Here is a 12880-nt window from a genome sequence, read left to right on the forward strand (position 1 = left end):
CTTAGCATCCATGTCTTCTATAAATAATGCAATGTAATGCAAATGTTTTTTCATGCAAATGCATTTTCCAACCATAGCTTTACATATATTGACCATAGGTTTACATATATTTTGTTTTATCTGTCTTGTCCTGTAGACTTACAGTAATTTTAAATCCTTTACTTTGAAAAAAAATGACAACTTTTTTTGTACTCTTTTGCATTGTCTCCGCTTGATATTTTCGGCTGGAATGACCATGTAAATAAGCTTACAAACTTCTGAGTATTGCATCGAGGTGATGAGATTATGATGATGATGATAGCCACCATGCATATGCTGCAGCCCAGTACAGGTGTTCCCATGCAGGCACATTGGGAGCCATGCTTTGCCTAAGGTGATTAGTGGAAGTCAAAGCCACAGGGCTTATTTAGCCAATGTCCCAGGGAGCATTTTCTTAATGGCCTTGAAGCCCTCCGTCCTGTTGAGTCAGCAAAATCCTAGACATGCTGATGGATAGTCCAGTGATTCATTACATTCATGAAGCAAATATAAAACAGATAACATTTAATTTTGAGGCTCTTTTCACACTATTGCATATGTCCAAATGAATGGTTCATAATGTTAATTGAAATTAATTATATCTGTATCTCAGCAAGGGTGCATATGATGGTACATAATATTATAAGAGTGGACACTGCTGTACACTGAAAACTGTGAAATGGAGAAATGCATCTTCAACATTTACAATGAGTATGATCTCTATATGCAACAGTGGTTATGAATGCAGCAATAAAACCGAATTTGGATGAATTTTTTGAAGTATGACATGCTATGTTATTCTATGTGTATGCTTTTTGAAAAAGGGTGAAGTCGGCACACTTGTGGCTCCTCAAATGTTTATTGTAGGCTATAAGATCAACGTTTCGATCACATAGATCTTCGTCAGGATAAAGGACAAAGGAGACACCTTGCTAAGTAATTGGTCCCACCCCGTAATCAAGCCAGGGATACAGCTCAGGTGAGGCAACACAAAAGACATACACATCAATAAGATTCAATACAATCTGAAGCTGTTGTTGGGAAATAAAAGGTAGGGAACTGAGGAACTAGGTTGATAGAAAAACAATAAACACATACAGACAGATAGATAGATAGATAGATAGATAGATAGATAGATAGATAGATAGATAGATAGATAGATAGATAGATAGATAGATAGATAGATAGATAGATAACAAGTGTTCAACAAATGTTCTCATGATGAGTATTTAAAGAATATTCAAAATTTTTGAAAAAAGTCACAATCACAATACAAAAAATAATCAGATTAAATTGATATAAAGGTGTGCAAGTAGAGGCACTGTGTGATGAGGTGCAACAGGCGACACTGGCGCTTCCAGTGCTGACAAAATGCAATGGCATCTGTTTCAGTGGAGTGTCAGGATGAGTGATTCATTGCCACTGTTGCATAGTGTGAAGCTGCAGTTCTCTGTCGTTGGCCTTTAACCAGCAGACAACATTGTTATTCACTCTTAACAGAAGTGAGAGCTCATCAGTGAGTTTGACCCTGAGGGAGAGTCCCTGAGTACTGTGTGTGAAGCCTGCACTGCAACCTCTGACTAATAGGTTTGCATAACATTGATCTGACTGGCTGTCCACTGAAGAGCCATCGCCAGCTCCGCACCCATTCCCACAAACACACGCACACACACACACACACACACACACACACACACACACACACACACACACACACACACACACACACACACACACACACACACACACACACATACCAGTGAGGCCTGGTCTGCCACAGCTCAAATGCCAAGAGGCTTTGAACTGGAGAGCCACCTTCTAAATCAGCCGGCCCATGGCTTCTACACGGGCTCTGTCATTAGGTAACAGCGGCTTTAGGGACGCAGCTAAGTAGCTGGTGGTGGAAGGAGAGGCCAAAGAGCTGCATGCAGCATACGGGACCAACAGCCTCTTCTTGCTGATTATCTGTTACCTAATCAGACATGGCTAACCTTGTGCAGCTCTGAACCTCAACCTGCCAAGGAGTGTGGCCAAAAGTTTGGAGGTGAGCAAAGCTCCCTGGTTGAGGATTGTGATGTTATTGAGAAAAGGGCATTGAATGTTACACGGAGAGCGATGCAAATTATCACCAATGTGTGAAATTCACCAGTAAGAATCAATCATGGTGTTTATGTTCACTGCTGAACCACCTTTCTGTTTTTCTAACATCAAGTTTTCTCTTCTGAGTGTGGGCCAGATCACTTACCACTATGATATTATGAACCTGTGCACGTGTAGCTAGATATGTAGATGTTACGTTTTTATTTCTCTGTATCCAGAGACAAAGCAGAGGTCAGGGGACAACAGAGAGGAGCAGGTGAAAACGTCCAGCTCCACTGAGTCGACCTGTGACTTAACTGCAGGGCTGTGCGTCATGAGCAGCAGACTAATGCTCAGGTTGACTGGATTATCCAGCAGGTGAATTTATTCTCAACCAGAACATGCTGAGAGTTGCGTGTTGAGCTTCTTCAGAACCATTGGAGGGACACAGGTGTCAAGTGTGTTTGTGTATGTGTTTTTTGTTTTTTCTGGCCTGCATGTATTTCTGCAAGACAACAGCAGCTGCAGGAGGGGAAATCCTGTGAACCAGCCCAGGGAACAGTGCATGAGTAAAAAGCCTGAGTCACAGAGGACGTGTGTGTTTCACTTATCACAGAGTCACATATCATTTCATCAGTCAGAGCCACGTCCAGCAGGTGTCCTCTGGCAAGTGCAGCAGGATGCGTCCTCATGATCCAAGGAGCTGCACGGGAGATCTAAATGAAAGCACTTATAGTTACAACAGTCACGTTAAACAACACACACAGGCTGAGGCACACAAATACAGCATTATATAGCCTATCATTGGAAAGTAATTACAGATTTATTTAAAGAAAGATCAAATTTGACTATTAGATCTTTGTTAGGTTATGTTTTTACCCAAACCAGACATTTCTTATATTTTCATAATATTTTGATAACAGGATCTTGAAACTTATTCTGTGGTTATATGACAGAGAGTCAGCTCGACCCGTGTTTAAATAAGTTAATGTATTATAATCTTAATGCAAAACAGTGTTTTAATGGAGAATATGACTCAAAGGAAACTCTGATGGCCAACATCCTCCCTCCATGTTACTAAAGTAATGTACTTAAGTGCAGTTTTCTCATTATTATTTTACATAATGAGAATTTACAATGTTTTTGTTGCTAATGCTTCTGTTATTTTATTCAGGTGTAATGAATGCAGGGAGATTTTTTTTTATATTTCTATTTTTAGTCAAGCTAATTATCTGCATACCTCTTCCACCACTGTGGTAATTACCTGTATTATTTCTGAGTCTTTGCAAAGGATTTTTTTGTATTATTAGTATTAGTTTGTCTCAGGATGCGAATCTAGAGGAACTTGTTGTTTTTTTCTCACTGCAGTTTTCTGCTGCCAGGGAATACAAGAAAGTAGATGTGACACCACAGTGCAAACACCATTTATAAACGCTACTGCAAAGTCATCTTCATCTTTTTGGGAGTTTTATTTTTATCTGTTCAGAGGAGACAGTATTTCAAAAAGCAGCACGCCTTGACTTCAGAGAGCTCAGTGGGCAGCTCGGTGGACTCACGTCATTAATCTATTAGAGTCAGAGCCAGAGTTGACTTAAGGACTTTTCTCACCCCGTGTCTCTTCTACCGTGACAATGATCACACCATAGGTCAGGTTTAAGTCCTCACCTGTCTGCAAACATGTCAGTGACATGCAAGACAACAGCCTGTGTCATCCTCAGCTGTGATGTTAAGTGCTGATCAGCAGGATGGGATATCAAAAGGGGGGTTAAAGAGTGGGAAACAATGATGGGATATCCTCAGAGAGAAGAGCACCGACAACAAGATACAAACTGCTGTGTAATGATGCACTGGTGTAATTGCTGGGTCTAGCACGCGAGTCAGCACTTTGTTAAGAGGCCACATGCTGTCAGACGTGGCAGCAGATGGAGCTGGCTCTTGGCTGGGAATCTGAACGGGCTTAATGGAAACCTAAATGACTCCTGGACTGCACAGAGAGATACCAAGAGGATGTATTTCTGGATGGGAGGAGCTTCTGAAGATCTAGAAAGAGGAGAGGAGGCCTGGAGGATAAAATGTGTAGCAGAGGAGTGCCCCGGTGGGAGGATGGAGGATGTGAGGATGAGAGACACAGGTGCAAAGGAGGAGTCAAAAGACTGAGGGAGGAGAGGAGAGGAGGAGCAGGTACCCTGTCTTACACTAGTGAGATTATGTAACAGTGGAAAGCAGGTAAGCTGCTGATCTGCAGCTGACTTGCACACATGGCCGACACTGATGCTTTAGCTTACTGCAGGGACACACACACACCACCCGACACATACACATCACACACACACCAATTTGCACCAAACCTATGGGCATTTTGCATTTTATAGGTTAAAGAGATGACCTTGTGGCTGTCCACAGTCTTGCTTCAACTTGTATTTATAGTTCATACAAACCCTCTTCAACAAAGCTGCTGCCTGAGAAATGGCAGTAGAAAAGTGGTAATGACCAGTCTCCACTGCAGGAGCTTGTCGCTAAATGAAAAGTTGCATTCATGCTTAAAATATACCCTTACAGCAAATATTTATTATTCTTAATGTTAGCTAAAGAGCTTAATTTAAAGACAATCATGAGACTCTTGTACAGGAAATAATTAACTCAATTCACCTTCAATCAAGGTCCAAATAAAGTTCAAGAGCCTATAGGCCTATTCAATAAGTCACACTGATATCATGTTATGTAAATAAACTGCTAAACTGCTAAAGACAACATATGAAGAGTTAATTTGCAATTTTGCAAAAGTAGATAAAAATATTTGAAAATGTTTAATTGTTATTTACACCAGGTGATATCAGTCAAACCAAAGTTGAGTGGCTTTGACCAAGCAGATGAGACCTACAAAAACAGATGTAACTCAAAAAAATAAAGCTTTATTGAAAACAACACTATGTAAAGAATAATTCAAAAGCATCAGCTCATTTTTTTCGAAATGGCATTTATCTGATTTCGCAAATACTTTATATATATACGAATATAAAAAGACCTTGGAATCCTGATATTGTAAATCTCACAGTAGTTAAATGTGTGTTTGGTCAGAATGAAAATGAATAATAAATAAAGCTATTGAAATGGCTTTGATCAAACATTGAGAGAGTGAAGAGCTGGCTGGTCTTATCATAGGTCTTATCTCCTACTATTCAAGTTTAGGTTAAGGTAAACTTCACTCTGTCAATGTGTGAGTGACACCTAGTGGTCATACGTTCAAATGACATCTGTATTAAGCAGGTTAGAATAATTCAGGATCAATGGCCCTTGACTTGGTGACTTTAAAGTCAAGGAGAAACCTGATGAAGTCATCCAGCAGAAAGCTGCAGGTGAGCAGTGACCACACTGGCTCTGCTAGATAATCCCTTCACACACCTGCCCGTCAGGAGGCAGTTCTCTTTACATTTTAATGTTGGTCATGAACCCTTCTCATTCATTCATAATGATCAGTTTTTCTTGAAATCTCTAACTACCCCCTATCAGCTTCCAGTGTTACTTTGCAGTTGATTTTTGTTGCCAGAGGTGATTTTCAGACTCTAAAAAGACACTTTCAGTTAATAATAAAAAATTAAGTTTGCCTATACTTTGCTGCACTCTGGCTTGATAAGTTTGTATGACATCACTAAAGGCAAAAGCAACATTATCACCAGGGTTTATAGGTAATAGATATATTTTCATTTTGCTTCATGCACAACATGCACATTTTACAGCTTGGAGTTTATAGCTTAGCTTATTATGTTGATGCTGGAATAAACCATACAGTATTTTTAATGAGTGTGGTCAGAAATGTTGTCAGTCAACTGCCATTTTGCTTGCTTACTTTTTTTATTGCTCCATTTGAAATATTCAGTTTCTTTCTCCTTCCACTTATCATCATTGTCATTATAATTCATAAACTTGAATGAATAGACACATTAGGAGGGTCACTGGCTGGAAAAAGTGAGTGCAGTAGACATCATTCATGAGCAGTGGGGTAGTTACTGACCCTTGACCACAGTCAGATTTGTTCACCAATCACAACCTTGGAGCTTCTGCCTGCTGTGTTCACTGTTACAGGGGGGGCAGACTGACCCTCTGTTCTGCCTGGGTTACTCTGTTAAATCTTCACCCAGAGCTAAGGTGAGGTCAGACTTGATCAAATGTTTTTCACTACCTCCTCCTTCATAAGCTCCAGTTTCTGCTCCAGACTCTGGAAGCATCAGGGTCAAGAGAAAGCCGCCTCCAGCTTGGAAGGTGAGAACTGGACAAAACACATGAACTTTTGATGCCATTTTAAGCACCTTGCTGCTATACAGATATTTCTGTATTATTTAAAGATTTTTCCTTAAAGGTGTACAGAAAAGAAAATTGAATTTGAGCCCACTTTGGGTGATAAAATTAATGTGATAACTCATCTTTCAGACGTTGTAGGCCAAACTTTGTGCAAAATTCTATTTTTGAGTAAATCCGGGATGAAAGTGTGTATTTTTTTTTTCGCATTGGATAATGCAGGCGCACGGATTATACGTCAGCCTGTACACGATTCACCAGCCACTGATATTGGATCCGTAATCCGTCATTCAACGTCTGAGACACGCACACACACACGGAGCTCGGTCTCGCCCCAAGCTTTGAATATCCCGCCCGCTCGATAACGACCAATCAAATTCGTTTTCCTCACTCGGGTAAACTCGTGTTGCAGCTCGTGACAACTCGGCGCGACAAACAGGACAAACGGCCATTTCTGTACACCTTTAATGAGCACATGTTTGAGATTGTTTAGCTGACCTACATACATCATGTTAATCATTCATCCGTAGCAATATGACCTGTGGACTTACATGCAGCCATGCACATATTGTTTTACATAGCTTTATAAACTGGATGTCTACTCTGTTTTTTGTTTTTTCCCTAAAAAACTTTACAGAAATGTCCGGCCCCATGTCAGGTTTGTCTGATGTGTATGTTTGTATGATCTGTAGGCCTAATTAAAAAAAAAAAAAGTATGATGTAAACACTGGGGCCATTGAGCTGTTTTGGTAAGGAACCGGAACCAGGGCGAGAGAGGTCTTTCCGTCAAAATAAAAGCACCAAGCTAACAAAATGCGGTGAAACCAATAATACATCCATGGGTGAAACGTTTTAATTTAAGGAATATAATTTACAATAAAGGCCCTGAGCCATTAAGTTAACCTTTTGCTTTTATTGTATTACAAGTTAATGTCTATAAGTTTTATGTTGGTGAACACTTTTATTTTGGTGAATTTGGTGATTCCGGTTTCCGCTACAGACGGGAACCAGAATACAGACAAAATTCGGAGTAAACAGCATGGATGTATTATATTAGGTAAACAGGCTTGAGGCTAGAGTTAACAGGCTCTTCTCCTCACTGAAGAGTGACGCGAGGCTATTGTAATGTAAACCATTGGATGTATTTACAAAGATACTTACAGATGGAACCGTCTTTGATGTAAACACGAAGAACACAGAAAATCTCGCGCATCTCTGGGAGCTACTACTAACTTTTTCAAGTCACTGCTTCAGGACACAATTGGGTCAGTATGGTCAGTGTGTGTTTTGGACGATTCAAAAGTGAACTCTATCCGCCGCCATTAGCCTATGAAAATCCCCCCGCCCCCTGGACCTCCAAAAAGCGTTTTGATGACTCTGAAAGTTCTCCAAACCCTTCAGTACATGAAAACGTTTGACTGTAAACAGTACTGTAAAAATATTACCATCCAGTTCTTACTAAATACATTTTCAATCTTCCTGGAAAAAAAAAGACAATATTTTGGAGTCGTGGTTGATGATGAAGTTTGGCAAATATAAAAACTGAATTTTTGAGAACATTTTCTGCTCTCATGGGAACAACTGGAGTCAGTGTAATAGTGGCATTTTTAAACATAAGAGTTTCTCTTATAAAGCAACACACTCACCAACATTTCCATGCTGTTGCAATATATGTATTATCAGATTTTTGTTTAGGTTTTACAGTGTTTCTGACATTTTGACAGTTTTTTAAATCTGCCTTGACAACTGCTGCCAGGCTGGTGACTCCCTGAATCTCACTTCCAGACAATCAGCTGTAGGTGTACGTGACAGCAGGGAGTTATAGAAGCTGATTCTTGGTGTCAGAGATTGTGAGTTCAAGCCCTAGCAATGATGATGACACATCAAAATGCAAGATGTTCTCAATTGGAAACACAAGACAAATAGCCTAGTCCTAGTCCTCATGGTGGTGTTACAGCTCGCCTCTCAATTTAAAAACTTTGAAAATTCATAACAAATCACGCATATGTGCTACGGCTTTGGAACTTCCACTTTCAAATTGCCTAATTTTGCCTAATTTTGCCTAAAATTGCCTAAAATTGCCCAGCCCCGACTATTGCTGCACAGCATCTATACTTTGTTTTTAATAATCTGTTCTAGATTGATTGCTCATTTCCATGCAGCCTTACAGACAATAATTTCTGCTGTTATTGCATGTGTGTAATGTAACACAAATTTTGAAAAACTTTTAACTGACAACTTGTCAACCAGAATGAGAGGTCTCTGCTACATCCAGTGTGTGAGGAGACTGTGGGGTTCAGCTCAAGTATCCCGGCTTCATAAAGTCACAAAGCTGCACAGATCTGTATGTCAGCTGCCACAAAAAAAGGTATTGTACAATTAGTCACAGTTTGGGCATTAGATTCTTTTCACCTGATGTTTATCATGACAGCAGTGCTATTATAGATAAATAATTATTTTAAAATGATTATTATCATTTTTAGTATCATTAGTTGTAGTAGCAGCAGTTTTTGTTGTTAATTCCCATGCCACTGTTAAGAAAGCTCTTATTTTGAAAATCTCCAAATACACTGAGCAGTTCTTCCTGGGTCAAGAGAAGAAACGGACACTAGTGAGTGCAGTCTGGTCTAATCCTGGTCTCTGCAGGTTTTTATGCTCCAGTTGATCTTGTAATTATTAATACTTGGCTTTTACATGTGTCACTGGTGTCATTTTCATAGTTGAACATATCTCTGTGTAAATTAAAGAGAAGTTAAGGCATCAATCTTGGAAACTAGTAGCCTACAACAGGTTTTAATGTTGACGTAAGTAACATAGCATTTTGACTTGAAGCATTCAGCATATCCCCCACTCCTTCTTAACTCCCACCCACATGCCTCACCCCTCACACACACACACACACACACACACACACACACACACACACACACACACACTGATTACAATAGCGAGCACTGTCAGCTACAGTATGTAAAGAACAGCCGGTGAACATCCAGAGTCAGGTTTACCCACTAGGGGGCAGAAATAGGGTACTGACGCCTCTATGACCCATCTAACTATCATTGTATTCTGGATAAGGGTTAGTAATAACGATCATTAAAGCAGAAGTGAGTGATATATTTGTGTTAATATAAGTCTTAAATAGTTATGTCTTCCGACAGCAATCACTTACATAGAGTGTTTGGACTGAAACACGGGTCTCTCAGTCCCTCTGCTCTGCTCTGAGCCGAAGAGAAAACATTTATCGTATCCTACAGTTTTTATCCAATGAGGAGAGAGAACGGCATGCAGGGCTGTGTGTGCAGCCAAGGAACGCCGTGAATGTGGTGACGTAGCGACGAGGACTGTTATGGTGCGTTCAAGGAAACTCGTATTTTTCCGACCGTGAAGTGGTACCAGTTCGATCTGGTACGAGTTCACCGGTCGGAAGTTACGAGTGGCCGTTATAGTGACTTTCACCGGTAAAACAGGTCGGAAAAACACGAGTGGGTTGCCTGGAACGCTACAAAGTCGTAAGTTGTGACTTGAAGCTGTAATTTACGATTTCAAAAGCCTGCCTGGAACGCAGCATTAGCGAAAACGACCGGATCACTCACTTCTGCTTTAATACAATTTAAAAGGTTACAGTGCTAGATTTTTATGTGCTATCCCCAGTAGGTCACTGCGCCTTATAAGTATCTTTACACTGTAGTGTTTGTGTGTTTTATTTTTTGGACTTCACTTATTTTTCCCAGTTTTATCTAATTTAGCTCCCTCTTTTATTTGCCTGTGTGTAATGCACTTTGTAACTTCTGTCTTATAAAATAAAGTTTCCTTACTTGCCACAGGCCATGGAAGAGGAAAAACCATGGGCTCTGATCTCAGAGGTGGGCGAACACGGTTACATCGAGGAAGTCACTGATATAATGAAACAGCACTTCCATATCATCTGCCACAAAGACTTTCTCCAAAACCCTGGGCTGCACGGCCCTAAGATCCAGGCCGTGTTGGTGTGGAACGCCTTTCCTGCGGTCGAGCCCTCGCTGCTCAGTTCACTTCCATCGCTGAAGGTGGTCGCCAACGGAGGGGTGGGCATCGACCACCTCGATGTGCCGTACATCACCGGCCTCGGCGCCAGGGTGACCAACACACCCGGTGTGGTGAGCGATGCCACTGCAGATATGGGCATGGGCCTGCTTCTGGCATCGGCTCGGAAGATTGTCGAGGGTGAGCTCACCTGTATCCTTTTAAAGGAGCATTAACGCAAATCCACGGCAACTAGATGGAGCCAGCGGCGGAGCATAGGCTATCAGATATAAGTGGGCGTCTGTCCTCCATACATGCTTTATGGTATTTAAAAATCAGCTGTCAGAGAGAGAGAGCAGCCTTGTTTGGTGATAAGAAGAACAAGTTCTCATGCAGGTTTTCTGTAACATTATGGCGCACCCCCTGTTTTCCAAAACTACGGAGTGGCCCGCGTTAATGTGCCGTTAAAATCATTTTGCGTTAACGCGTTAATAACGCTGAGAGGACAGCAGCCAAACACTGCTACAATACAATTTACTATTGCATTTTTCCCATTCGGAGGTCAGATCTTTCAGAGTTCCAATCGAGTGCAATCGAACGCAGCAGGCGCCGGGCCGGCTTGGATCATAACAAAGACAAATTCTGCATTTGCCCCACGGACACAACACTGTTGGCTATTTTCTTTGCAAACTTAGTTATGGCTCCCCCCGACCTATCTTTTGCATATTTAAGCTTGTTTTATGCTATTACTGCTGTATTTGCGATAATGCTCCTTTAATGTATTTATAAAACGTGCTGTATCCTGCGTATGATACAGTCACTGAGGTGTTTTGGTCCTTCTCTGTGTAGGTCACCAAATAGCTGTTGATCCCAGGACCACCCATATACCACAAAGCCTGATGGGAGTCGAAGTCTCGGGGTCGACTCTGGGAATAATTGGAATGGGACACATCGGATACAGGATCGCTCAGAGAGCCAAAGGATTTGATATGAAGATCCTGTATCACAACAGGAAGAGAAGGTGAAAGAGTGATGACAAAACAGTTCATGTGGTTAATTTAGAAATGAAACACACCGCAAGAAAACAAAGGGTTGAATGGCGCCTGACAATGCACCTGCTGCAAAGAGCCAGAAAATGATTATAGATAAAGAAACATGTTTGACAATCGTTGGTCTATCTCATCTTTTCTCCGTGCCGCTCAGGAGTGTTGAAGATGAGCAGGCGGTGGGAGCAGCTTTCTGTCAGAACATGGACGACCTGCTGAAAGAGTCGGACTTTGTGATGCTGGTGGTCAACCTGACTCCTGCTACCACCGGTCTGATCAGCCACAGAGAGCTGACTCTCATGAAATCCTCCGCAACACTGGTCAACGTCAGCAGAGGTGAGGGTCGTGTGGGAAAAAAAAAAAGTTGAGGTAATTGATTGTCATGTTTATCCTTAATCTGTGGTCTTTTGGTCTGAATCTGCTCTTTTTTGTCTCAGGTCTGGTTGTGGACCAAGAAGCTTTAGTTAAAGCTCTGCAGTGTGGAACGATTCGAGCAGCTGCATTGGACGTGACTTACCCTGAACCTTTACCAAGGTAGAGTTGTATTCTTACTATTTATGTAAATTGATGTTCTTTTATTTATTCTTATAGTTTAATAAAAGCTGCACTAATGGATCAGAAGATTTTGCATGTATGAAAGGCAAACACAGAGAAAAAAACATTAATCCATCGCTCCTAAAATTAATTTATTTAACCAACAACATCTTGACTGCATCTCATCTCTAATTAAATTGAAAAAAACAAACCAAAAAAACCCTTCTGGCTCATTCCTTGCTATTATTACGACACCTCTTCCTCATCCTGTGCAGGGATCATCCTCTCCTTGGTCTTCCAAATGTGCTGATCACACCCCATGTTGGGACCAACACGTATACAACAACCAGAAAGATGGTGCAGAGGATGGTGGACAATGCTGTGGCTGCAGTGAAGGGACAACCTATTCCTGATGAAGTCAAGCCAAACTGACATAGATATCTGAACATGAAATGATGAAGTGCTGTTACTCATAAATTAGTTTTTATATGACTTTCTGTCTAATGATACAATCACCCTGACGCATCAACTCAGTGTTACATGATGATTTTAGTCTTTAAGTGTAACCTTTAAACTTTATTTTGGTTAAATTACTTATACAATGTAAAGTTTTGTATGCCATGTCACACACACACAAAAAAAGATAAGAAAGCTACCTCAAACGGTGAACTTTTGAGCTACTTTACCTCCTGATGAGGGCCTATGAAGTTAAAGTCGCCTTGCTGAGATATGAACTCACACATCCTGTTTGGTGGCTTTGCTGCAAGCGATGATTAGCTGTGACAAAATAACATTTTTGGAAAATAAAATTAGTGAAATCAAAAGCCGTGTGATAACTTTTGTGAGGCTCGGCCTTGAGATGATCTGTACAAATTTTTAGTGAGCACTAGATAGAGGATTCA

The 12880-nt window shown here is 40.9% G+C and overlaps 1 protein-coding gene across 6 annotated transcripts; it reads left to right on the forward strand.

Moving 5' to 3' along the window:
* Nucleotides 1-8656: 8656 nt before the first annotated feature.
* LOC310994071 (putative 2-ketogluconate reductase) lies at nucleotides 8657-12796 on the forward strand. Of its 6 annotated transcripts, none has more exons than XM_083982595.1 (6): nucleotides 8657-8761; nucleotides 10221-10599; nucleotides 11248-11419; nucleotides 11602-11780; nucleotides 11882-11978; nucleotides 12254-12796. In XM_083982595.1, the coding sequence occupies exons 2-6, from the start codon at nucleotides 10224-10226 to the stop codon at nucleotides 12408-12410; spliced, it is 981 nt and encodes a 326-aa protein (XP_083838721.1). In that variant the 5' UTR covers nucleotides 8657-8761; nucleotides 10221-10223; the 3' UTR covers nucleotides 12411-12796. The 6 variants fall into 6 exon arrangements, with proteins under 6 accessions (XP_083838721.1, XP_083838723.1, XP_083838722.1 ...); XM_083982597.1 differs by lacking the exon at nucleotides 8657-8761 and adding an exon at nucleotides 8987-9004; XM_083982596.1 differs by lacking the exon at nucleotides 8657-8761 and adding an exon at nucleotides 8997-9039.
* The last annotated feature ends 84 nt before the right edge of the window (nucleotides 12797-12880 follow it).

This window comes from Trachurus trachurus (assembly GCF_905171665.1).
Source record: "Trachurus trachurus genome assembly, chromosome: 11".
NCBI classification, from domain to species: domain Eukaryota; kingdom Metazoa; phylum Chordata; class Actinopteri; order Carangiformes; family Carangidae; genus Trachurus; species Trachurus trachurus.